The sequence below is a fragment of the Alexandromys fortis genome, unplaced genomic scaffold, assembly GCF_014885135.2.
Source record: "Alexandromys fortis isolate MF-2015 unplaced genomic scaffold, M_Fortis_MF-2015_v1.1 scaffold_3, whole genome shotgun sequence".
NCBI classification, from domain to species: domain Eukaryota; kingdom Metazoa; phylum Chordata; class Mammalia; order Rodentia; family Cricetidae; genus Alexandromys; species Alexandromys fortis.
Window position 1 is genome coordinate 23,552,553 of NW_026067909.1, and position 27,192 is coordinate 23,579,744.

At 46.6% G+C, this 27,192-nt stretch overlaps 1 protein-coding gene across 8 annotated transcripts in view; it reads right to left on the bottom strand.

Moving 5' to 3' along the window:
• Mcph1 (microcephalin 1) overlaps positions 1–27,192 on the bottom strand; it is a 212,397-nt gene that overhangs the window by 12,050 nt on the left and 173,155 nt on the right. The window contains exons 13-15 of one of the 8 annotated variants that reach the window (XM_050137328.1): positions 20,171–20,408; positions 11,360–11,458; positions 10,051–10,697 (exon numbers count right to left, since the gene is read on the bottom strand). In XM_050137328.1, coding sequence (XP_049993285.1) covers positions 10,672–10,697; positions 11,360–11,458; positions 20,171–20,408 — 363 coding nt within the window. In that variant the 3' untranslated portion in view covers positions 10,051–10,671. The other 7 variants (XR_007590844.1, XM_050137331.1, XM_050137330.1 and 4 more) reach the window with 7 other exon arrangements.

The following is a 27,192-nucleotide window of genomic DNA, read 5'->3' on the forward strand; positions in this document are numbered from 1 at the left end:
TAAGTATCTGTAGGCCCTTTTCTTGAGCATCTCGCTTCTGACATTCATACTTACATCTAACAACCAGTCTGAACCAGTGCTAGACCTGGCTGCCTCTGTTGTGTCTTCTAGGGGGCAGCTGCTTGCTGTCTGGGGTTCCTCTGTTCTCAGGTTCATTGGTACTGCCCAGGGACCCTTTCCTCCTCCTCTATGTCGACGCTGCAATGGCACAAGGCTTATGGCTGATGGTACGCTGTCCCCACCTGCCTGTATCTGGAGTTCTGCTCAATGTTTTAACACTGCAACATGGGGCCATCATCTACAAGTGTTTCTGGTTGCATTTTTAGCTACCCTGGGATGTCTAAGGTCATGGTTAGACACTCAAGAAGCACTCATATTATAGAGTGCTATTTTTAGTTTCTATAAATTATATTTTCTTGTTTTTTTTTTACTTGAATATATCAGGTTATTTTGGTTTTATTGCCTTTTTCTCATAGATTTTGTCCTTGCTTTCATTTAATTTGTGAGACTTAAAAAAACTGGTTTCCAGGGTGCTCTTCAATTCGTCATGTAGCTGAGGCTGGACTTGAATTCCTGATCCCCTTGCCTCCACTGCCCAAATGCTGGTCTTGTTTGCTTGCTGGACATACCTGTTTTATTATCTACACCTGATGATACCTCTAGCTGGAGTCTGGTCCTTTTGCTTTTCCCAAGGTGCATGGTCCATTTGAACTGTCTGCCATTCAATTTCGTGGCCATCCGTGTGAACAATCAGAAGCCCATCTGAGGGATACTCTTCTTAGTAGCCGTGTGTTTGCCTTTTCAGGGCCAATGCCCAACTGCGCACAGTGCCGTGCCCTGTAGCTTTAGTAAACTGGGAGGCGGCCACGAGAGAGATCATCTGGGTCTAGGAGTCTATGAACAAGCCTGGGGAAAAAGCTGGTGTGGTGACGGCCACAATCCTAGCTGCCCTTCAGTCTATGTCTTTACATTGCAATAAAAACGTGTGCTCTATGGCTAGCAATGACTAATGCATTGGTGGATAACATAAACCGCTGCATTTTGCAGACTGCAGCTGCCAGGTTTGGTGGTGCATCCCTTTAATCCCAACGCTTACAGGCAGATGTAGGTAGATTTCTGTTGAGCTTAGCAAGGTCAGCCTGGCCTAATCCTGAGCGTACATAATCAGAACTATGTAAAGAGACCCTGTTTCAAAATAAATAAAAAGAAGACTGTATCTCCGCTGCGTAGCATCTAACTTCGATTCACAGGGCAGTTTGCGCAAGAGTTCTCATTTCTTCTCATCCATTGACGGCTGCTCCTGCAACTACCACCCATCAAGAGTTCCAGTTCTTCCTACTTCCACGGTGTGACTCATCCTCGTTCAGCTCTGCCCCTACTTCAGCAAATACCACCACACATTCTTATTAGTACACTCTCCCGAGCCCCTTTAAAACCTATCCTGTTCCTTACAATCTACTAGTCCAAATTCTCCACATTTCTCCACTGAAAGTAGAGGTCCTTTTTCCACTGGCTAAGGCTCACGTATGACGGCGGCCCCTCCAAAATCGCCTCTCCTCCCTCCTGGGTGCAGAGCGCTGCCTCCCGACTCCTCTGTGACAATGTGACCTCTTTCTGCTCCCTTTCTGAACCCGATACACATGAGTACAGCTGTCTTCAGTCCCTTCAAGGCCACCTCCCTGTGGGCAGTGCTGTCGCAAGGAGCTCTCGGAGGGCAGTGTTATCCTAGCTGCTTCTGACCATCGGGGCCTGGCATAGTAAGTGACCCAGAATAAATGTCCTACTATGTCCTTTTTCTGTTTGGTGTGAACCAACCTTCGACTTTTGTAAGAAGGTGAATGTTAAGAACAGCCGGGGCACGAGAATGTTTAGGTCTAATACGGGCTCATGGTGATCCCCGTGTGCAATAAACCCTTCACATGGGCCGTGGTGGGATTTCTCATTTAAAAAAAAAATGCTAGAATTCAAAATATTCAATTTCCTCTGTAAGATCTGATCATGTTGGAAGGCTGCTGCACAGCCCCTTCTCAGCTCCGTGGCCACAAGCCTTTCATCACCCCGAGAAAGGAGATCTGTCTTGGGCCTTCTACCTCCTCCTGTGCTACTACTGGCCCTGTCCCATACAGTGTCCTCATTGTTTTTCGGATGAGGCTTGTGGTCTCCTGAACCCGAACCCTTGCCCTGTCTCTGCCACCCGCAACTTCACACTCTCGGGACACAGAGTCCTTCTCTTGCCTCCCCTAACTGGTTCCCAATAATTTAATGACTGGGTTTCACACCGCTGGCTGAGCGCCCCATTTGGTTGATAGGGTGCTCTTGGTTTTTTAGCCCCGAGGTCTGGCAGCCTCTTTTCTAGCTTTCTCTGGCCCAGTCAGCTGACTGATAGAGCCCTTGCCTCTCCCCTGTGGACGCTGGCCCAGCCCAGGAGGGAGTTCCTCCCTGCCATTCCTCTCTCCTTAGCTTTGGCTGGATCACACTGGCTGGACCGCAGAAGGGGATATGAAGTTAACTTTCTCAGTAAATCTTCCCTCTGGGCTCTTCAAGATAGAACAATCATTTGTTCCCATAGATAAGCTGTGAATCCAAATGCTTAAAAAATTGAAACCAGATTAATAAAGCCATAGCAGCTGCCAGTATCTTAGAATTCTAGGTGGAGTTTCGCCCCTGGAAGGTCTTAAGGCTTTGGGAAAATAGGAACGCCTAGGCTGGGAACTCGTACCAAATAAAATATTAGTTTAGCCTGTAGAATATGTGTGCACTCTTGCTTAGTTTCAGGTCAATAATTTTAATTACTGCCTTTCAGTTAACAATTCAAAGAGTAGAGGGAGAAAACCAGATACTGTCTTCTTGACACATGCGAAACCTTCATGGCTTTAAATCAGCAGAAAAAGCAACATCGAGAGCACAGAACCTAATACTTTGTAACCGCACAGAACTCTAAAGTAGACTTCGCAGCCTAATATTGATTAAATCAAATAATTGCTGAGCACACAATAATTGAACAGATCACCTACTGTCTTTGTGCTCTTGGTTTGTTTGGACCCAGAGCTATTTAGCAGCCATTTTCTAATCTGTGCTGGGAATGACCATGAGTTGTTTGGGGCGGACACAACACAGAATATAGACCTCAGTGCCCTGGCTCCCTTTTCCATGAGGGTGTGTCTCCTGGCCCTGCACCCTGGGCTGTCAGACAGCAGGGCAGGTGGGCTGGTGATCTCACTAGTTGAATGGCTTGCCAGAAGTCTCAGGCTGTGCCCCAGAAAATAGCTGTTTAGCGAGCCTCCAGTTTCATGTGGGGAGACGATGGGCAGCAGAGGAGGCAGAATCAAGGCCTGGTCAAGACACCCATGTCCCTGGAACCTGTAACTGCGGTACCTCACGTGCAGAGGTTTAGGGGGAAGTGGTACTCAGCTGACTTGAAGAAAGATAATATCACAGATTACCTAGGTAGCCTGTGTACTGACAAGGGTCCTCAGCTGAGGATGGGGGGGGGCTGGGAATGAGAATCAGAGTGGGGTGAATGGACAAAGACCCAACTTTACTGTGACTAAGGTGGAACAAAGGCCAAGAGGTAGAAGTGAGAACCCATCACCCAGAAAAAAATGCAGGGCAATGGTTTCTCCGCAGGGCTCCCAAAAGGACACAGTTCCGCGGACACCTTATCTTGGGAAATTCTTCCCCACCTCCTGGAAGCCTAAGAACTTTGGCTTTGACTGCAGGTGGTTGAATTTTGCATTTCAAAATCATCAGAAGTATTCCTGGACAAATATTACAGCATTAACAGATCAACCATGGTCTACGCTACTGATATCATTTTTTTCATGCTACTGTCCCGGAACGTCACTGTATAGTGCAGATAAAATTTGTGTGGTGGACCATAGTAAAATTGAGTGATTTTCTAGTTTTATTTCATATTATAAATATTTCTTCCACGTCTTGTTTTTCATAATTATCAGTGCTGCTCGACATTTTACCAGGTTGATTTCTGGGCATCCATTTCTTTTCAGTATAATTACTGTTTACAGATGAGCATTGCTAGAGTGGACATCATTGGTGGGATGATAAGTGTTGTCAACTTGACAGTTTAGGATTTCCCGGGAGCTGGACCTCTGGGCATGCCTGTGTGAATGATCTTGATTAGGTTAAGTCAAGGAGGGAGGGAGTACCCACCAAAGCAGACGGCGGTGCTCCCTAGGTAAGTTCCCAGACTGCACAAGTGGTGAAGAGGGCTGAGCAGCAGCAGCAAGCGCTCAGTGCTGTGTCCCTGACTATGGATGGCATGTCATGTGGCCAGCTGCTTCAGAGGCTCCTGCTGTCTTGTCTTCCCTTTGATACTGGACTATACTTGTACTCTGGCAGAATAAACCATTTCTCCCTAAAATTGATGTTGTAGGAGTATTTTACCAAAGCAACAGGGAATTAAAGAAGTACATGCAACTTGTCTTCTCTTGGAAGATTTTTATTACAATCAAAGCACATGGATATAGGACATAAATAACTTTGTTTCCATGGTGATCAAGTCATCATGTCAGAGGCTGGGGATGTAGCTTAGTGTCACAGTGTTTGCTTGCTCAGCATGCAGGAGTTGCTAGGTTTGATTTCCACATGTGAAAGTCAAGAACTTGTCAACTTCTCAAGCCACCAGCAGTGTAGTATGCACACCCAGCCTTGTTAAGTACAGGCAGTTAACTTTCAAAATTGCCGTCTCAATGTCTTCAAGTGAGCAAGTAATGGCTTCTGATGAGCAAAGAGATAGGAGATGCTCACTTTGGGGCTTTTATATTTATTTTGACACATAGGAGATGATAGTATTTGGGTTTTTATATTTATTCTGATGCATGAAAGTAACTTGAATTGCAGAATCTCAAAGGATTGTTAAGAAAAAGTAAAAAATCTCCCCAATTCAACCATAACATTAGGAATAATGTTACAAAGGGGCTGGTGGTGATTTAACCCATTTAATACATTCCTGAAGTCGTGCTAGAGAACCTCCTCATGACGGCACTAGATAGCTTCTGGTTGGGCCTGGTTGCCAGAAAGATCAACCACATGTTTGGAGGGCGAGATTTCAATAGCCATGAGCTGCAGGGAGGGGGAGTTGAGTGAAGGACTGAGACCGAAGGCAACCAATCAAGGATTTAATCAGCCAAGTCTGCATTAGGTCACATAAGGGGTTACCATTTGTGTACAAACAGATTAATTGTTTTACACATGCAAACAGGGAGGGGACAGCAACTTGCTCTTGATGCTGACCTTCAGCTGGTAGCCTACAAGGGAATGCCACCATATAGAGGTACACCTGTGAAACCTGGCACTGGCAGATTTATTAGATTTATTCATGCTTTCCTTTTGTCTTGATTTGACTTCCACCCTAACTCTTTGCAGTGACCATCCTTGTCTTCTTTTGCTTCTCAGGATGATGTTATGTCCCCCTCAGGGCCTGGGTGTAGTACAGACTGGGTGCTGGCACTTTACCAATGACCAACAGAACTGGGAGACTCCAAAGTTCATGGTGCACGAATAACTTAGAGAATGGTTTGAACAAGTCATTTTTGGGAATCCTAATGCCTTCTTGGTGTATCCTCATGTGGGAGGGGAAGCAAAGAGCTTGCCCTGAGTGTCTCTTTTTAGGGTTCCATGACCTGGTCACTTCTCTAAAACCTCCTAACACTATTTGGGAGTGGTGACTTTAAGCTATGGATTTGTGATGGAAAACAGAATTATTCAGATTATAGAGAGGGAGACAATGACAAATGGGATATTTCTTGTTCTCATTTGATCTACTCCTTCCAAGGCGCTTGAACTGCTGGATCACCCAGTACACATGACACCACAAATCGCGTTAGGTTTCAGAGGGCCATTCCCACTGGGCTTCATTCCTTGACTTTATTCAGGGGATGGATAACAGAGCGGCTAACAGCCATGCCACAGAATACTGTTTGCAACAAGAGGAATTGTCTGCTGACACACATGACATGAATGAATCATCAGAGCATTAATTACATGGTGAAAAGAAAGGCCAATGCCACAAAATCACATATTGTATGATTCAACTGCTTATCACTGAAATGACAAAAGTTTGGAAGTGGAGTTGAGACTTACTGAGTTGGAAACAGCAGCTGACATGAGCAACCAATCCCAATACAGAAAACTGCAATGGGCCGAGTGACACCTTCAAGCTCACCGAGATGCAGTATCTCTGGTAGGTGCCTGAGCAGCATGAGAATGTGGTGTCCTATGAGCATAAGCCAAAATATGGGACATGGGGAGGAGTTCTGCAAGCTCCAAGCCAGTCTGGGCTGTATAGCAAGGCCCTGCGCAGCACGAAGAAGAGGGATCAACCGGATAGTGTATGCAAGCGTCAAACTGCAATGCAGTGTGGTCATCTACGAAGTTCACTCAGAAGAACTGTGCAATTGAATTACCCCTCAACACACACACACACACACACACACACAATCTTATAATACTTTTAAGTGAGTTTATAATTCTGTATTAGTCACATTCATAGTTATCCTTGGACAAACATGACACCCGGGCCATGGGCTGGACACCCCTGACATAATTCAGTCCCAGCAGCTGACTTTCCTTAGGGAAACTTGAGGTAACAATTCCGAAGGTAGACACAGTCGTGGCACAAAACTTTCAAGCCCGTCGTTCTCAGCTGCTCTGAGAAGCATCTCAGAAGCATAAGTATAATCTTAGTGATTCCTGGTCATCCTTGCTATCTAGACACAGCACACAAATAAAGATCTCAGAGTCCAAGACAAGAAAGTTAGGGGGGTTATTTGATCATTTAGGACTAAAGAATTTAAATCAATTTCCATTCTATTATTGGGAGTAAAGTATCTTGAAGACAAAGGTTCTGCGACCTCTTCATCATGGTCATTATTAGTATTGTGTAAAGAACCCAACTGGTGCCTGCAAAGGCTTCTCTGAAATACAATATGAGTCATGAATGAGTTACACAAAAGAGTTTTGAAGATGAAAGCTGGAGAGGTAGCTTAATGGTAGAGTGCTTGCTTAGCAAGCCCTGGATCTAATCTCCAGCAAACCCCACCCCCCATACTGAAGATAAAAACCGCAGCACACAAGGTAATGTGTGACATTAGGCCTTAAGCTGTATGCTGGTTCCTTCTCTCCACGGTTGTTTTTCTTGAGTGTTGAGAACAGCTGCCATAGATGTCTCTCATTGTAGCAACTGGTAGTCGTTAAAGTCACAGACTTGGTGTTGGGTGATGGAATCTAAACAGGGGGGAGAAAGACACCTTGACAGTTAAGATAGCTGGTTGCAACACAGGTAATCCATCCTCTTTATGTCTTATAAAACGACAGCTGAAATGTCTTAAATGTTTCAGGACCGGGCAGGTCCCATTTGTCCTCAGAGTACTCCGGACTTTAAAAGTAAAATAAAATAAAGCAAAGTAATTACTTCGTGATTATAAGATGTACCAGTCATAGGGAGAGCTAGGTCAGCACAGAGTGGTGGCCACAATCCCTCTGCGATGGCTGGGATATGTAATGCTCCACAGGTCTGTGTTGAAAGCTCAGTTTCCACCTAGTGGTTGCTGGAGCCTAGCAGAGGAAGGAAGTGTCTGAGGTGGATCCCTGGCTGGATCTTGCCCTGGTACCCTCTCCTCTCTCTGTGCTTCCCAGGTGCCACAAGCTGCTTTGCTCTTCAATGTACACCCCTAATCATGATGCTTCGCCCACCCATGGCCCCCAAATAACCAGCCAACAGTGCACTAAGATCGCTGAACTGGGGGCTACGATACAGTCGCTCATTTTTCTCAGGATTCTGGTCACAGGAATAAAAGTTAGGACAAATATACTATCATGTGTCAATACTAAGAAGCTTACTACCCACAACTGTCTTCTAACTACAAAGAGAAAAAAGGAACACAGCAGACTGCGGGTACTTGGGGCTGACAAGCTTAATTAGAATGGTTATATTGTCTCCCATCATAATCGCATAATCAGACAGTGGCGTCTAAGGGCCTTGAAGAGTGATGTTAATGAAAGATGGACAGCCATGCTGGTTGCGTGGAACAGGGAGAAAAGGGGCTTCATTCTAGAAATTAAAAAATGAAGGGAAAGTAGAAGAAATAAAAAAGCTCATCTTAGTTTTGGTTTAAGAAAGTGTCCGAAAATTTACCTGTTATCTTCCTGTACAGACAAGCCTCCATATAAGAGTGTGAACTGGTGAGGGATTCCCTGGTGGGCTTGGCTTCAGAGGGGAGGAACACACTGAGTAGCATTTGTGCATATATGCACTTGTGAACACACACGTGTGCACACACACGTTATTATGTATGGTAAAGACAACTGTCAGTATGGGCACACCCTTCAGTCTACTGTGCAATGGTGAAGGAGGCCTTACGGTTTATACCTTTGTCTGAGCTTGTCATGCCGCATTATGTTTTTGTTGCTGTTTTTTGTTTTTGCCTTTTCTTGTATCCACCTGTGCCAGGTAAAAGCTATGGTCTTCTTTATGTGTTTACATTATATTGACATTTTGTTTAATTGTACCTGGGTTTTGAGCCACAGGTGAAAATATGCTCTTTGTATCTGGTCTATAAAGTAATTCAGCCATATTTCCATTCAGGCTGTAGGAGCTCTTTGGAGCTCTTTCAGTTTTACACAATGAATCTTACAGGATCACTTTATAAGGCCCAGGGGATGGGGGGAGGGAACAACCTGTCAAAAGGATGCCTCTTTCTACTTAACTTGAAAGTTCAATATAATCAAACTTCCAAGTTTTATAAAAAGGAAATTAATATATTGACTCTAACACAGGAATACGGATTTGAAAAGGAGAACCAGGTGATAAAAATGACTGACTTGTTGTAATTACAGTAGTAAAGTCCAATGTGGTTTGCACAGAATAGAACACTGCAGGAAAACATGCAATGAACTGTGTAAAGGGAGTGAGTGAAAGGGGGCATTGCATATCAGGGCAGGTAGACACCGACAAGCCCTATCCCCAGTCCCTCACAGTGAGTAAGCTACAGGCACAGCAGCTCCAGACAGTAAGAAAACTACCATAGCCATCACTAGCATTATTCAGCTTTTATGAGATCCAGGTTGACATGAACCCAATACTCCTGCCTCCTCCTCTCAGCTGCGTCACAAGTACACAGCTAAGAATTTAATGTAGGAAAGATGTAGGAGATGCCCTTGAAACTGAGGCAACAGCTCTGTCTCACTTCTGTTCTCCTTAGCTTTTCATTCTTAAAACCAAAATCTCTAACCTCCACACCCACCATGCTCTTTAATAGGTCCTGGCATGCATCTAGGGCAAGCACAGTTTTCTAACCACACTCACACTCCTGTGTGGTCTTACGGTTGAAGCATGGGGCCACCATACTGCCGACACTAGTGTTTTGTGGCGTGGAGGACAGATCTATTTAACTGAACTTTGGTAGCTAGTGATGACACTGTGCCAGCTCAAGAGCACCGGGACTAGGCTTCTCTTTGCCTGACAAAAGTCCAGAAGGAAGCTTAGAGGCCATGCACACAAGCTCACTCAGTTGGGCATCTCCTCTTCTTCATTGTGGGAAGAGTATTACCTAAGTCTCTGGGGGACAGTCATGGCAAGAACTTCACCTTTCAGTAGCAGGGACCCAGGTTGTGGATGTCCCTGTCTCAGTGTGTCTTAGTTATGGCCCTGTTTGGGCGGCACTGTCGATTGCGTTGGGTGGGTTACTCAGTCTAGGGGTTTGTAACCCACCCTGCAATCAGTTATTCCAGGGTCTCGAAGGGGCGCTACCTGGAAGGGAATGAGCTAGGACAGAAGAATGAGGCCAAGCGGATTTGTCAAAGCCCCCGTTTATTAGGGACGGGTTACAGTTTATATATGGTAAGGAATGGGGAGGGGCACAGGGGCCTGGACTCTTGTCACGTAGGCCAGGAGGTTTCTTTCGGTCAGGTAGGCCAAGAAGTCGCGAGTTGCCACACCTAGTTCCCTGGATAGCTGGAATGTGAGGCAGGTTCCGCTAACAGATAACAGCTAACTGGGCGTGGGGCAGGCTCTGTCAATAGAACATAATTATGGGTGTGGGGTTCCCTGCAGATTCCCCAGGGTGATGGTTCCTGTAATGATTTTTAGGGGGGAAATGGCTCCTCACAAATGGTGAGGAAAGGGTCTCTTCTGCTTATGCGTCCACATCACTATTCATCATTGAAGGAATGGAGGCAGGACTGATGCAGAGGTCATGAGGCGTCTGCGTACTGGCTTGCTCTCTATGGCTTGCTCAACCTTTCTTTTAGCACCCAGGAGCACCAGTCTAGGGATGGCACAAGCCACAATGGGCTGAGTCCTACCTGTCAATCACTAACGAAGAAAATGCCTTTGCTCGTCTTTAGCCAAATCTTACGGAAGTACTTTATGAACTGGGGTTTCCTCCTCTTGGATGACTCTAGTTTGAGTCAGACGGACATAAACCAGCCAGACAACCCTCAAGGCACGTTCCCCTGCATAGCTTTTGCATGGTGACCTCAGTTCTGTCTGGAACCAGTGCCACAGATCTCTCCTGCTGTCTGGTCATCCCATAGGCTTCTCTTCCATGGGCTGAGACAAACTTTTCTCTTTCAGCACTGCTCCCCAAAACTTGCTTGTTAGGACTCCAGTTGTGGCTGTTTTGGACACTCAGAATTCAAGTCTAGGGGTGACTACCATTCTTCACTTCTCATATATCCTGTCAGTGACAGCCACAGAAATGTCAATTAGATATGATCCGACAAAAGCATGGCTCTACGGCTATCAACTTAGCATCCCTAACCACCCTTGTGGATCAGCTGAGCACCCAGGGGTCAGCATCCTGATCACTCCCATTACAACCTCCCTTTCCACAGAGCTTTCCCACTTGCATTCCACAACACCCACACCTCTAGGCCTTGAGTGGGCAGCCAGTTTCCAGGTCTCTTTCCTTCCCTTGGTCTTCTCTTCTTCCTTTCAGTCACCCCAGATTGACTGCTTCTCCTGACTGAAGCACCTAGCACCTCTCTCTAGCCCCCCTTCCTTATTCACTCCCTGGCTCTAGAGCAGCTCTCAGCAAGGATCTTGCCCGCTCAGCTTCATTCCTGCACCCCATCATCTTCTTCAGAGTATCTGCCAATACCGTTGTTTGGATCTGTTTTCTGTCTCTCTCTAAGCCTATGACTGTGTCTTTCTTGTCAAGTATTACATATGTAGTGCCTAAGAACATGCTCAGCCCACATGCAGTGCAAAATAAGTATCTTTTCACCGTACAATGAATGAAACTTGATGCCGCGTGTGTGTGCGTATGCGCGTGTGCACGCACGCCATGCACACTCAAGGCAGCCAACACCGACTGGCAATTCAAGAGATCATAGTCACCTAGTAGACAAGCCTCTGGCATATCTGTGAAGTTTCTAGGTTGGATTAACTGAAGTGGGAAAGTGTGAAAGGTACCATTCCACGGGCTCAGGTCCTGGACTGAGGAGAAAAGAGAAAGTGAGGTGAGCAGTGGTTCTCATCTCCTGCTGCCTGGCTGAGGACGAAATGTGCCCGCTGCCTCGTGCCCTGCCTCTGTGACTGTGAACAAAACGTGCTCACTGCCTCGTGCCCTGCCTCCGTGACTGTGGATGAAATATGCCTGCTGTCTTGTGCTTTGTCTCTCCGTGACTGTGGATAAAGGGTGCCCACTGTCTCGTGCCCTGCCTCCGTGACTGTGGATGAAATATGCCCGCTGTCTTGTGCTTTGTCTCTCCGTGACTGTGGATAAAGGGTGCCCACTGCCTCGTGCCCTGCATCCGTGACTGTGGACAAAACGTGCCCACTGCCTCTTGCCCAACTCTGTGACCTCCCACTGTGATGGGCTTCATTCTAAACTGTGAGGCAGAATAAACCCTTTTTTTCCTTTCTAAAGTTGCTATTATCAGACATTCTGTCACAGCAAAGAGACAAGTAACTCATTCTTATTCTTCATGGAACTTCCACTCAGCTCTGATACTGCCCAGAGCTACCCTGAACCTGGCACCTCTCTGAGGGTGCCCTGAGGACTTAACCATGTCCTGGACATGGGAATAAAATGATTTATCACAAGGCCATCCCAGTGCAACCTACCATTTTTTCTATCTTATAATTATCACTGGGTCTGCTATTGATTTCAGTGGTGGATTGTGGGATCTTCAACTCTGTTGACTTAGTTGTGGCAGGCTCTTGTTTCTGTTGGATGCACCTATATAGACAATTGCACCATGTAAAGATGGTTTCTCATCCTTTAAGCCCCTACCCCCTTTTCCGTTTACTTGACTGGCCACTCTAGAATACTGTTGAAGGGTAACAGCCTTGCTGTGCTTCTTACCCCTGACCCGAATCTTACACAAAGGTTCTCACTATTAAATAACTTGCTATAGTTATTTCTTAACAGATAACATGAGCAGGTTAAAAGGTTCCTAACTGCTCCTGATTCTTGAGACACTTTTGTCATGGGTAGATGCTCAAATCATCTTTCCTGCTTTTAAACACGACTGGGGAAAACAACAGATGAAGAAAAACCATGCTACTTATTTTTTCATATTTGTAGGCTGACACTTGGTTATGTGCATTTTATTTTCAGCACACCATGAAATTTGATTCACTAAGATTTTATTTTAGGTTTTTGATATCCATGTTGCCAAAATGATTATATTTATATCAGTAGCCTTGAAAAATAGGGTGTATAACTTCCTTTTTTAGTTCTGCAATAATTTGTTATTTTTGGTAAAACCTACTACTAACATTATATAGGAGATATCATATAAGCTATACAAACTATAAATTTATCATTTTGCTATTTTGACCGGACACTTCAATGCTATTAAAAGTACGTTCACAATACTGTGCAACCACTAGCACTTACGAACTTTGAGAACTTTCTCATGATCCCAAACCAAATCTCTGTATCCACTGCACAGCGACTTGCCACTCCCATGCTCCCTGCCATCGTTTCTGGCATCCTGGTCACACGTTCTGTCTCTGTCCCAGGGATATCATGAGCATGGTTTGTTCCTGGCTTATTCCACTGGGCATAATGGCCACGTGGGGCAGGTATCAGGATCTCCTTTTGCAGGCAGGAGACAGGACACCCTGCTTACACGCTGTGTTTGCCTTGCTGTCGGCTGTTAATTGATACTTAGGGTTGCTTCCGCCTTTTTGCCACTGTGAATAATGCTGCTATAATTACAGACATACACATCCTGTGAGACTCATCACTCATATTTGGGGTGGGATATGTATGCTAAGCAGTGGCGCTAGCTGTTGGGTGACATGGTAACAACACAGTGTTTTCCTCAGTGGTCACAATACTTACATTTCCCTTAGCGGCATACGACGGTTCCAATTACCCACATTTTCTTGAACAGTTTTTATTTTTTAACTTTTGGTCTGTGTGGGGGTAGTACCCATCATAATGGGTGTGGGGTTCCGGTTCACATTTCCCCAGTGGTTAGTTTTATTGACTACTTTTTGTCATGGGCTGCAGATTTGGATTTTGTCTACATTCATTTTCCCATCTCTTAACACTGATCTTACTACTATTTCTATCATTCTGATATACGCTCATTTATCTGCTTCTATTTCTGCTGCCTCCCTTCAGGGTCGATGAAGAACGCCTACCCCTTTTCCCGCCCACTCTCCAGTCCGTGGGGTGGTGAGGTTCCATCTTGCAAGGCCCCAGCAGCAGCGGCACAGACCCGCCCTCCTCCCGGACTGTGGTGGGGGACCGAGATCTGGCCATCTACTACATGGACATTCTGCAGATGGTTTTCCTCGACTGGGCACAGTCTAGTGGCTGTCAGCCTTTAGAGGCTGTACCGGTTTCCCACGAAGCTGGTTTGTATATCTGCTGCTCATTTTCCCACTTTCTGATGAGCCAGTTGAGCATCGGTCTGTGTTGTGATGGCGTCCCCTGTCCTCTGCAGCACTTTGGCGGATGGTGGGCACCCCGATTCCTTTTCGCTCTCTGTGATGCCCAGTTGGCTTATGTTTTCCACTCCCTGGTTCGGTTTAGGCATCTCATTTTCAATCTTATCAACATGAATTTGGTCATCAAACATCCCTACTCTATGTGCAGTTGTCTCTAATTTGCAGTACTGTTCACTGGCCGCTTTGCCTTCCTTTCTCAGTATTGATTGCATTTTACTATTTAGAAGATGGGGCTTCACTACTGCCCAGCTGCATGGTCTTCTCTGTGTTGGCCTGTTAACATCTGGGAGGGTCACACTTCTCCCCCTGGGTTTCAAGGTGACCTTACTGTCACTCTTCTTCTAGCACTGATGTTTAAGAAAGAACTGACAGGAAATTGAAACAGCATAATTTCATGTACCTACTCCTTTCCCTGCTGGGAAGCCGGGAGGCTCATTGTCTTTCGCTCTGGGATGGGACACCTGAGCCCCACGCCTGTTTGCCAGGCAATGCTCTGCAATATTCCAGTGGTAGATGATGGCAAGTCTACCCATCAGCAGCCTCACAGTCAAAGGAAACTTCCACTACCAGTATAAACCCCAGTCCTTATGAGGAAGGTGATGACCTGAAATCAGGTGGCTGGGCTGGTTTCTTGAGTTCTTTGTAATCCACCCAAAACTTCCACAGGGGACCTCAGGACTCAGTGAATTAAGGTAACCCAGGCTGTGATAAGAGAGGACCCCAGGCAGGGTGAGGCAAATAGTATTCATCTACTTTCTTGGAGTTCTGCATTGATGCCTGAAGTCAAGGTGTTTCTCTTGAGGTCTCTTGATGGCTGATGCTCTGGCTCCTGGCATCCCCCCCCCCCCCATAGCCTTTTTCTTACTCGTGGCTTCCCTTTCTTAGAAGAGAAACTATCCAATTGGATCAACATCCTCCTTTATGAGCACTTAACCCTTTGCCCTCTTTCAAGGTCTTATCTCCAAATGCAGTCACACCCTAAGTTACCTGGAGCTTTATATCAACCGCTTGAACCCCATCACTTGGGGTTCTAGGGTGTTTACCATTAACTGCCTGGCAGACAACTGCAACAAAAAGGAACCCAAGCCCAAGGTATCCCAGAGTCACAAGAAAGCCAACTTTCTGCCAAAACCCAGGGCATCAGTTAACCACGCCAGCAAGCAAAGATAGGCCGAGTGATCAGTAGCATCGCACTAGGGGGCCTTTTAGATGCTGTTACTCGCTGGGGGTCTTGCTCAGGAGTGGGGCTGCTGCTGAGCTTTGTGAACCTCTGAGCTCTGCAGCAGGTCTTAGAGAGGTGCCTGTCACCTCACAAGTGCTTAGCACAACCATGCTAACGGCCACAGTGACTTCCCCCTGATGCACGTTCCTTCTGGAGGCTATAAAATGCTGCTGCGGTGATACCTTTCTGCTCAGAGCTGAAGACACAGATGCCTTTGTGGTCCGGAGGGGGCTCAAGGAACTAGCTTGAGATGAACAAGTGCGGCCAGGAAAGTTCAAGGACAATCACCTGGAGTACTGGGAGAGCTTAGTGATCTTTTCTGAGTCTAGTCTTTCCATATATTTCCCAAACCAAAGCTAAGATCCCGCGCCAGCAGCCAACGTATAGACTCTTATCTCCCTCAGTATGACTGGTGGGCTGCTGGGTCTGGATTCCTGGGCAAGGATAAATTAAACACATGGGAAGGGGAGGGGCAGACCGGCCTCCCGTTCTTCTGGTTTTTTTTTTTTTTTTTTCTGGACCTTCAGCCTTCTGTGACTGGTTCTTATCTATGTAACTGGGATGTGGGACAAGGTGAGCTTGACCAACCCTCCCGTGTCCATTTAATTATGAATCCCCAGGGAACATGTCATCCAGATTAGCCTTGATTCACAGAAAGCCACAGTTAACGCATTTAGCTGATCAGCCAGTGGGAACATAATGAATAACCCAGGACAGCATGGGAAGGCCCCCAAGCTATCAGGGACCTTTTTCCTGAAAGCTCTGACACAGGCAACAGTCAAATGTTCTTTGTAAGCTGTGCGGAAGTCATGTCAAGGCTAAACTTTCTTTTTCTGGCAGCTCTGTGGAGAATAGTGCACTATCTCCCTACAATAGCATAAATGTATGCCTTATCTCTTGAATGTAGCCCAGACAAGTAAAGGGAGGCAGAGACTGGAATCAGTCTCATAAGAAAGGCCAAACCCATATTATTTAATAACATCGAAGGGAGGGGATGGCGTGACCAGGAATGACCATAGCATCAAGTCACACATCTTGACAGCTCTTGGTGCAGAGTCCTGTGTGCCTCTTTCTCACCAGTTAAGGCCGTAGACCCTGGGATCTTTGAGATATAAAATGGGAACTATACCTTGTGGGAGTGCTGAGGAGAACTCAACAATTAGGAAACAGTTTTAAATAACACCCATATTACTGACATTAGGACAGGTAGTGCCTGGTTCTTGCTACCAGGAATTTGATGTTTGTTCTCTTGTTGATTTTCATGTATATTCAAGTGCCCACAGGGGTGTTCTTGCTCAAAAATCCCCATTTCTCCTCCTGGTTGAATGATTCATGGAGAATGTTGGCACAAGTACAGTGCTGTTTCAGGGAAAATGGGCTCTAGGGAGTGGACGGGGAACACAGACTCCTTGTAAGGCAGCGTGGCATCTGCCACCCTCTGTGGAGAGCGTGAGTAAGGCAAGAATTAAATGCCTCCCGTTGAATTCCACAGGCTGACATTCTGCACTCATTCATGTCCTATATGTCAGCAACACACAATGGCCGGGAAGGCAGGATGCTCAGCGCTAACGGTTCACCAGACAAGGCTAGAGGAATTCTTACAAGAATCTCTCACTTTCTCTGAGGCACTTCTCAGCAGGGTCACACAAAGCTCAACTATAAGAATAAATAGAAAGCTATCAACCAAGCAAATGTAGCACACCCAGGCCTTGGGTTTTTATTTTGGATGAGAACTAACAAATTCGAAAGGGGATAGAAAAGCTTTGAATACTTTTGGTCTCTTTGTTTCAAGACAGGGTTTCTCTGTGTAGCCCTGGCTGTTTTGGAACTCACTATGTAGACCAGGCTGGCCTCAAGCTCACAGATCCAACTGCCTTTGCCTTCCAAGTGCTGGGAGTAAAGGCGTGCACCACCATTGCCTGGACTTTTAACACTTTTAAATAAACATTTTATCCAACCTACCCTGAAGATTCATCTTGGCCCAAACTCATACTGTCTATTCCAGTTGGAATAAACTTAATTGATGAATACTGAATATTGCTTTCATAACATATCACAAAATAATTTTCCTTTCAAATCAATGCTTTAAAAGTTCCTGTTAATCTCTGTATATATTTTTTTCTATTTACTCATTTATTTTAGAGCATTCATACTTGGTAGGTAAGTGCACTACCATCAAACTGTATCTCCAGCCCCTCTGGGTATGTTTTGAGAACCAGTATCTCTTCTCTTTCTCTCTCTCCCTCTGCAGGATGACCCCACCCAGGGCCTGATACAGAGTAGGAAAGCACTCAATCCCTGAATCTAATCCACCAGCCTGAGAATAACAGGTTCTCTAGAGAATTGTTTATAATAGTGTAAGTTTTGGGGAGTAAGAGCCTTCAAAGGACACACGTCACTCTGTTATGGCACTGGGGTGATATGATAGCTCTATGCTCGCAGGGACGCTGTCATTCACAAGTCCTGGGAAGGCCAACCACAGCACACACCATGTCACATGGTCTTGTGTTGTTTCCTTTGGTCACCACACAAGGTGAGTAGAAAAAGATCAAGACAGTGCAGTGTCTGGAGTGGACAGCAGGCATAGGACTCGGTTATGTTTGCCTATCTGTGCTTGGTGGACAGACATGGAGGCAACACCTCTGTTATGTGTACACCACGGCATCTGCTGGGTTATCATTCAATTCACAAAGAAAAACCGAGCTAACTAGTGTTTGAAAGATACATGGCTCAGGCTGTAAGACTTGGTGTGTTTGGGGGTACTCATCTTACACAGGCAGGCCTGAAGCACACACAATACCCGGATGCTGCCAAGGGCAGAGAAGCTGGTGCAATCAATGACAGGTCAGCAACAGGACGTCAATTAGGGGGAGGAAAGGAGCAGAAACTAGGGTCCCGGAGCCAGCCCTGGCATGCAGAGAATGTTGCAGAGCCTTGGGGGGATGCAGCAGGTAGGCAGTCATCCCCTAAAACCCTAGCCAGAGCCAACAGACAAAACAACCGGAAGAACTTAGCCTGGCTGAGACAGTGACTGCACAGGACGCGGGAGCAACAGGAAGGGCCGCCAGTCACCCAGCCTGGAAATAACAAGACTACAGGCTCGGTCTGGGGCCCTGAGCAGCACACAGTTCCCGAACTCTAGAACCATTAGCTGTCATTTCAGACTGGACACCAGGCATGCCCAGGCGTGTTTTCAGGGCCCAGTTCTGGTCTGTAGTGGCTGTTAATTTGATGCACTTTTCCAAGAAACCCAACGAGAAGCCAGCTTCAGAACATGTGACGACTGAAGGTTCTATTCTTGGTACTCAGAAGAGTAAACAGTGGCTTGGCTTTGGGACGGGAGCTAAATGGTAGTGTGTGTGTGTGTGTGTGTTTTTTAATAGTTTCTAAGGAAAAGACAAATTGCTCTATAGCAGATAGTAAAAAGTACATTTGATTGCCGTATTCACAAATGTACAGGAACACTCATCAATCATTTAAAAGATATTCATAAAATGTATGTGCTTTTGTGCGAATGGAACTTTGGAAAACAAGGTTATCTATTATTTATCTATTCAAGGACAACATCAAGAACAGAGTGAGAGAAGCCAGAACCTTGGGATTTAGAGATGAGGGTGAGGTGGGGGAAGGAGGGAAGAATAAAAAGACCAAGAGGAGGGGAAGCAGGAAGGGGGAGAGGGAGAAGGAGAGAGATAAATAAATACAGTGGGAGATAGTTTTGGAGAACCCAGCAAAGACTTCAGCCTCAGGAGAGAAAGGGGAAGAAGGGGAAAAGGGAAGACAAAAAGAGATGACTAGGGAGGGATGGAGGGGAGGAGCAGGTAGAGGAGGGGAGCTGGAGGACAGAGTAGAGGAGAGAGGAGGGAATGAGAAGGGGAGGAGATGGTTGGACTTCAGCCACAAGAGACAAAGGAAGGGTGAAAGAAAGGGACACACACACACACACACACACACACACACACACACACACACACGAGATAGCTCTGAAGGAACCAGGTAAGGATCTGTAAGTGGCGTAATCCATTGTTAGGGTGGAGCTGAGTCTTCCTATGCTCAAGTCCTACCCCCAGCACCTTAGAATGTAGATGGACTTGGAGACAGAATCCAGGGAAGGCATTACATTAAAACTAGGTCCCAGGTGGGATTGAACCAGTCTCACCAGTGTCTTTAAGGACGACGTGTGGACTCAAAGAAGAAAGTCACAAAGGGAAGGGATGTCACTTGCAAGCTTAGGGGAAAGTCATAGGGAATCTCTCTGATCCTACCTTGGCCTAGTCCTTCCAGGTGCCATGATGGTGAGAAAAAGACTGTTTCAGGTCTGCAGGACTTAGTCTTGGCAAACCAATATATTTGTCAAAATTTCAGGGATGAAGATTTAAATTTATTCTCAAAGCTGAGTCTGGAGTTCATCCTGTCTGGGATGAGTCCATCGTAGGATGGTGAGCCCAGCATAAAAGGAGGGAAGGAGAAGGACAGAAAGGGAGAAGAAGGAGGCAGGACGACACCCCTGGGAAAGCTCACTCCTGGCTACATGGCCTTTCTCCTCTAGAGAGTTCTGCAATCCTAAGTGGAATAACTGGTGAAGTCTGTCTGTTGCTATCATACGTGCAGATAGCCGCCTATGGCCAGAGGTCTAGATTAGTATCTTTTCCTAGCACCTAGTATAGGTACCTAACTCAAGATAGCCAGTGTACCGTGGTCACCCCATGTTCACAGGTTGAGAATGAGTGGGCTCTGAGTGGGCAGGTTTCCTACATGTGCTGAGAGGGCAAGGCCCAGTGCAATCTCCTCTCCTTGTGAACTGTCATTCAGCTGGCAGTAAGGGGCAGGTGTGTCCATGACTATTAGGGAAGACGCCTGGAGGCTGAGCTGCTAATCTCAGGCCCAAACCACATGGGCACCGTCTGTCTCCCAATGCCTGTTCTTACTACCTGGACCACAAAGCAGTAGTCTCTTTAAGCTCCTGATGGCCTTGCGACCAGCAGCACCCTCCCAAGTCCCACCACCTAGGTTCCTACCTAAGACCCATTTCTCCGACAGGTACTGGATCCTCGGTTCCTTCTTGCCACGGTAGGGACCAATGATGAGGCTGGCCAGCTGAGGGGTTGGGCTGACGTGGCCACCACACAGGAGCACCAGTTCACACAGCTTGGCTCTTGGGGGGCTGCTGGCTGGTGCAATGAACATCTTTGGCTGCTTGGCGAAGAGGGCTCCTTGGTATCGCTGGGTAGACAGCTGGCGCTCAAGTCTGCAGACCTGCGGAGGGAAGAAAGTCAGTGGGGGCAGAACTCACTCAGTGTGGAGAGCACGTTAACAGTGAAGCTGACTTCTCTTTTCGAAAATAAACTCAAGGTTAAGGTTGCTGTATTAGTCAGTTTCTGTCAGTTTGGCAATGTATCCGAGACAAACACCATCGGGGAAGAAGGCTTCCTTTCAGCTCATGGTTTCAGGGTGTCACTTCATGGTCTCAGGGTGTCAGTTCATGGTTTCTTTGCTAAGCAAGGTAGTTGGGAAACCGAGTGCAGAATAGAGTGCAGTTAGGGGAAAAAGTACACCCCAGTGACCAACTTCTTCCAACTAGTCCCTGCCCCCTAAAAGCCCTTCAGTCATGAACTCATGCATAGGTTAATTCTGCGTTCACATCTTCCCAATCTAATAACTTCTTAAAACACCAGAGCCAGCCGGAGATCCAGACTTCAACACACCGGACTGTGGGGTCCCACTTTAGATCCAACTCACAAAAGCTCTTCTATTCCATTCTTGGGCAAATTTTACATTCACAAGACTCAAGAAGATGAAAATGTGAAAGACGTTTTCCAGAGTGGACAGGGCTAAAACTCTAGGAATACAAATGTACAAAAGAAAATGGGTTGGCTTCTGAATTATCACAATTTTAAAAACCAAGTATTAAAGAATAACCAAGTACATCTCTGAGCACTGTTGGAGTAACTTGGAGGCCTATGCGGGTGGGGGAATCTACTGTGGTCATTGCCTTTGCCATCATTCAACGCTAGGGGCTCCAGGGCTCTGTGGCAAGGGACTAACAGACTCTAAGACTCTTTCAGATTGACCACCAGGTGAGAGGGCAAAGCGATAGAAAGAGAATGTGAAGGGCAGTCCTCAGAGAGAGCAGTGTGCACGTGGGGGACCCTAGGAGACGTTTCAATGAGTCATTATGAAAACAGTTTGGGGGATGTTTTAGACAGCATCTGAGAAAGTGTCACAGACAGTGGGAGGCATTTGGGAAGCAGACAAGTGAATCTGTGCTCCCGTGTAGTGTGATATAGTTGTAGTGACCATCTGGTCGACTCAAGGGACCCAGTGGGCCAATAGAAAGCCCGTTATTTTAAATACATTTTACTAATAACAGATTGATAAAAACTTTCTTCTTAAGTGCAAATAGCTTTTGAGCTATTGAGAGCTATGTATTTTAAGTATCTTAGTCTGTTCCCCCAATAGCTGGGATCACAGCTCAGGGAAATTGAGCTCTCGAAAAGGGTGAAGCCTTGATGGAGCTCTGTTTGAAGGGCGAGAGACCCTGCAAGCAGCAAAGAGTAAGTTCCTCCGTTTACACCGCCCATGTTTCCCCACCCCGTTTGCACACTACACTGGTGTTTTGTTTTGTTTCAGAGGCAGGGTTTTGCTGTGTCAGTCAGAGAGGCCTGGAACTCTTCAGATCCTGGGCTGGCCTCAAATTCTCTGTCTCCTGTGTCTATCTCCTAAGTGCGGGGATTACGTGAGAAGGACCACACCTAGACCTAGTGTAAAGAGGGCCCCACTGTGAAAACATAGCTGCACTATCAGGGCAGTAGGGCCCACTCGGTATACTTTAACTTAGTTATAAAATTTATTTTCTCTTCTTTTCCTTAGGATTTTCTAATACTGGGTGTTGAAAACGTGCCCCTTACTGGCATGCTGAGGAGCACACGGATATTCCTGTGAGAAGGGCAGTGGGGCGATTGTTAGATGAAGAGATGAGGCTGAAGCAGGCTCAGAGAGAGCTACTCTACCTACACGGTGAGTCAGATGCAAAGAAGAAACCACGGTCGCCACTATCATTCGCCACTATCCACCAAGTTCTTGGGCTGCTGGACTAGGCTGTGATGAAACAGCAGCCCAAGAAACAATATTCAGGGCATAGCCACGTATTTGAAACAGTAATTAGAAATTTGACCCATGACTGAAGCAAGAAGGATACAAAGTAGAAAGTCAATGTTTGTACATTAGACACCGTCTATTAGTTCACTAACGTCTTCTCTTCCATAAAGGCAGGCAGGAGACATGGATGTTCTGGGGGTACACTAACTTCTATGGTCTACACAGGGCCACTTTCCAGTCCAAAGACAGACTGGTCTGATCCACACCGATCAAAGTGATCCTGTTTCCTCTGCAGATGGCATACTCGCAGTCAATGGGATCGAAGACTAAGTGGGATGTTACCCTCACCATTACAACACCAACGCTCTGTGGACTAAACGGTCATGTGTGTGAGACACATGCAGTTATTGAGCTCTTGGGACATTGGGAATGGATGAAAGGGAAGAAGAAGAACCTACTGAACCAACCAAACCGAGACATCCTTCTTTTTTCCTTATATTAGAAAACCAATTCTAAGTGTGTGAGCTACCTGTTTTTTTTTTAACCTTTTCTTTCCAGAAATTAAAGTATCTGAATGATCTCACTCAATTAACTACTCTTAAGGATTTTCTGTGCATTAATCCATTCTAAAATTCTCACACAATGAACACATATACACTTACAATGCAGTATTTTAAAACAACATGGAAACATGTGAAGAAGACAACTGACATCAACTTCCGGCTTCCACATGCACCCCAACCACATGAACCCCCATACATATGAACACACCCACACATGAACAAACAAAAGGGCAAAGCTAAAATATAACAGTTTGTATCACCAAATCGGAGTGAGTCCATCAAGCTGAAATCTGTGGAAGGAGAACCAGAGGAGCGTGTTGTATAGATCAGGGACACTGGCTTTCCTGTTGGGGAGGGAAAGTGTCTTCTTGCACACAGTTGCACCACATGTCCCCAGGCAGAATTTGTGTGGCCATCTACGGAGTCCCAAAGCGGCTCAAAGGCCTTCAGAGCCAGAATCAGGTGAGTAAGAGGGGCATGCTCAGGTTAGAGAGTTAGTTTTCCAGTGAAGCAGGTTCTTCTCTGCAGAGTCTACATCCTCTTTAGAAGTCAGGACGGACGACAGGCACGGCGATGCACATTCGTCATGCCAGCCCTCAGGGTCTGGGGCACGCGCAGTGACAGTGGAAGGCCAGCCTCAGTTACACAGCGATCGATACTGTAGGCAAAAAATCTTAGCAGGAATGGAGGTCACTGACACCCTAGGCTCAAGCAGCCTTTAAAGTGATGCAATGATATTTCACACATAAGTATTTATGGATAGGAAAGCAGACAGAAAATGGCTGCTTCTTGCTCTGAGCTCTTATTCCACACTGCTGGTGGAGGTTAGCAGCGGTACAGGGCCAGCTGAGGTCAAAAAAGGACTCTGATTTGTCCTGAGCAGAGAGGCTACTGATTCACCAGGGATTAGCTCAGACCCTTCAATCTGTTTACCTAGAAGTCAGCCATGGCAGACTGTTGAAGCAGAACAGAATCTCGCAGGCTTCTCGCTCCAAGGAATCCTAGCTATTTGTTCACGATCAAGAACTAAACCTTGGCAGGGGCTGACAGTTCACTCAGTGTGGCCAGGGCAGTGTATTTCAATTAGTGGGGAGCTCACCTGCTGAGTCTCTGGCTCACTGATGGGACAGCAGGACCCTGGTGGGCCACCTCTGGGAGAGGCTGCAGGAGGAGGCCTGCCTGAGGCCATCGGCTAGCCACAGGACAGTCAGGCTTTGAATCAAAGGCTTTGGGCCCCACAGTGCTGGCCTTTCCCAACTTTGCTTCTCACCACTACCAAGGAGACAAATCCACACCCAGGTCAAGTGAGATAATGCCACACCTGGTTCCCCAAACAAGCTTTCCATAGCCTGACAATAACACACACATGCTGGGCCTCAGCCTGATGACTCTTCTGAGAAGCATGGGAAACACAAGCAGGCGGCACTGTCGGTGCATCTTAGGTCTGGAATACGGGGCACTTGCCACCTCCCTGACTGTGAGGAGCTGGCCATGTCAGCTCTGAGTACTGGGGCGGGCCTCTAGGACACTCACGAGGATGTGCAATCACAGGACAGGTGCTCACGTCCTGGGTCAGGACTTCTGAATCCACAATGGGGTCCACTTCATTAGTAACTTGCTTTACTCCTGTAGCATGGGGATGGGGGGGCTGCTAATGTGGGTCTGCTTTCCCTCTGAAATGTGCTCTGCCCATTACGCCAATTCCTCAAGTGTACCCCAATGAGCCTGGACTTTTCAGATGGCTGGTGCCACGCTCACAGAACTGGATATGAAAAATGCCAGCTTCTTGCGTGTTAATTTAAAGGGTGTGACCTTGCCAATCAGCCTTCTATTTTATTTCCAGTTGTTTTTCTCCCCTTCAAGGACAGTGTGCCTCTTCCTCTGTGAATCCTTATCTAATGGGCTCTACCCTCAAATCCTTCCCACCTGACTTAGTTAAGGGCATTTGGTGCCGCTGGTCATGCGTGGCCATGCACACCAACACGCAGTGTCCAGGGTACAGAGAGAAGATGATAACAACCCATACATGTGACTGAGACTGGAGAGAGGACTCGGAGTCAGGTGGAAATGCAGGATGCACAAAGGACATGGAATCTCTCAGCCTGCTAGAGAAGGACGGAGGTGCTATAATTGTTAACTTAGCAAGAAAAGTAACTTTAGGGGCTGGCGAGATGGCTCAGTGGTTATGAACACTGACTGTTCTTCCAGAGGACCTGGGTTCAATTCCTAGCACCCACAGGTAGCTTACTACTGTCCGTAACTCTAGTTCCAGGGGACCTGATACCCTCATATAGATATGCATGCAGGCAAAACACCAAAGCATATAAAATAAATAAATTATTAAAATAACCGAAGACAGGGTGCACAGATGGCTCAGTCAGTGAAGTACTTACTCTGTGAACACAAAGACCTGAGTTCAAGCACTGGAACTCACATGAAAAAGCCAGATGTGGTGGTATGTGCTTGCTGTCCTAATGTTGGAGAGATGGGAACAGGCTGATCCCTGGGGCTTACTGCCCAGCAACCTACCTTACCTGGTGAATTCCAGGTCAGGCAGAAACCCTGCCTCAAATAAATCAAGGCAGGGGTTGGAGAGATGGCTCAGCAGTTAAGTGCACTGACTACTTTTCCAGAGCACCTGGGTTCGATTCCCAGCACCCACATCGTGGCTCACAACCATCTGTAACTTCAGTTCTACGGGTTCTGATCCCCTTTTCTGTCCTCCTCAGGCATCAGGCACACACATGGTATACAGACACACATGTAGGCAAAACATCCATACACATAAAGTGAAAAAAAAATCAAGGTGGCCAGGCAGGTAAGCACAGATCTTTAATCCCAAAACCGAGGAGGCTGAGGCAGGGGAATCTCTGTGAGTTCTAGGTCATCCAGGGCAATATAGTGAGTTCCAGGACAACTAAGGCTATAGAGTAAGGCCCTTCTCAAAAACAACAAATAAGAAATAAACTATAAATAAATAAATAAAACCCCAGACAAAATTATCCAGGTGGAAAATATAAAGGTGGATACTGTCAGAGGAATGACATCACATGTGTGCACATGTATGTACATGGATACCCCCCCCCGAATATTTCTCCCACTGGCGGAAGTGACTCCCTTCTCACTGTTCTCGGAGGGCTCAGCTGTCTAGGTGTTTTGAGGGGAACTGCAGAGGCAGGAGAACCTCACTCCACTGTGTGCACAGATCCTGGAGGCACCAGAAGGGGGGTTGGGGAATCCAAAGAGTTAGAGAGAATCCCTAGTGCTGTCCTAGAGCAGTCATCCCTGGCAGAGGCAGCCACTTCATCGGAGTGCGAATACCGAGAATTTGTATTGAAGAATACGAAGTACCCAGAGCAGGGTGGGGTCCTTAGAGGGCATCTTCATGATATCTTTCACCGAATGGGGGGAAACAGGACACAGAGCTCCTCTGAGCATTTCAGAGACTCTGACAGCACTGCCTGGCAAATCCTGCCTCCACCGACTCTTCACACTGCTCAGGGTGCTGTCACTGAACCCATTCGGGCTCTCCTCGCCTGCTCTCCATTCTCATGCTGGGTCACTGGTAAATCCAATGACCTAACTCATTCCACCATCTGTTCAGGAGAATAACAGGCTCCACTCTGAGAGCACAGAAATGGGAAGACGCTGCACTTTGTTTCTCAATTAGAGTACAATACGACATCTCATTCAGAGAGGACACTGGGACCTGGAGTGATGGTGGAAAAGGAGAAGAAAGCACATGGCAGGGCACTTCAGGTGACAGGTCCTAGAGCTTGGCACACTCCAGCACATAGCCCAGGATCGCTGGGGTGTGAATGTGCAGGGAGCTAATAAGAAAAGACAGGTTTTTCCCCGAGTGTTTAAGAAGTGACTGTGGGATGAGGCTGAATCAGCAGGCATCGGATCAACACGATCACACAGTGGGAGGAGGTTAGTTAGCAGGGCCACCAAAAGCTCATTACGTAGTGAGTTCCAGGCCAGCTTGGGGAACAGAATGAAAGCCTATCTGAAAACAAACAAACAAAATCAATCAACCAATCAACAAACTCCCCCACATGAGCAGCAGGTTATATCATCGACTTTTAAGTGAGAAGGACTGCCCTGTGGAAAAAATACACAGCACAGGCTGGAAAGGCCAAAGGGAAAGACTGCCATGATTTTAGTAGGGAATGAAGACGTGAAGGCTGTGAGCTGGAGAAGGAAGAGAACTCAGGACAGGCTGAGAAAGCAACTCTACTTAGAACCTAGCCACGTTATTAGCTTGTTATGTACAAGGGGGAGGTCGGCAGGAACGACAGTGCAGGAGCCTGTGTGACACCTGCAGGAAGATTCAGCCATTAGGGTTCGGAGGTTTCCAGTACTGTATCTCTTCCCCA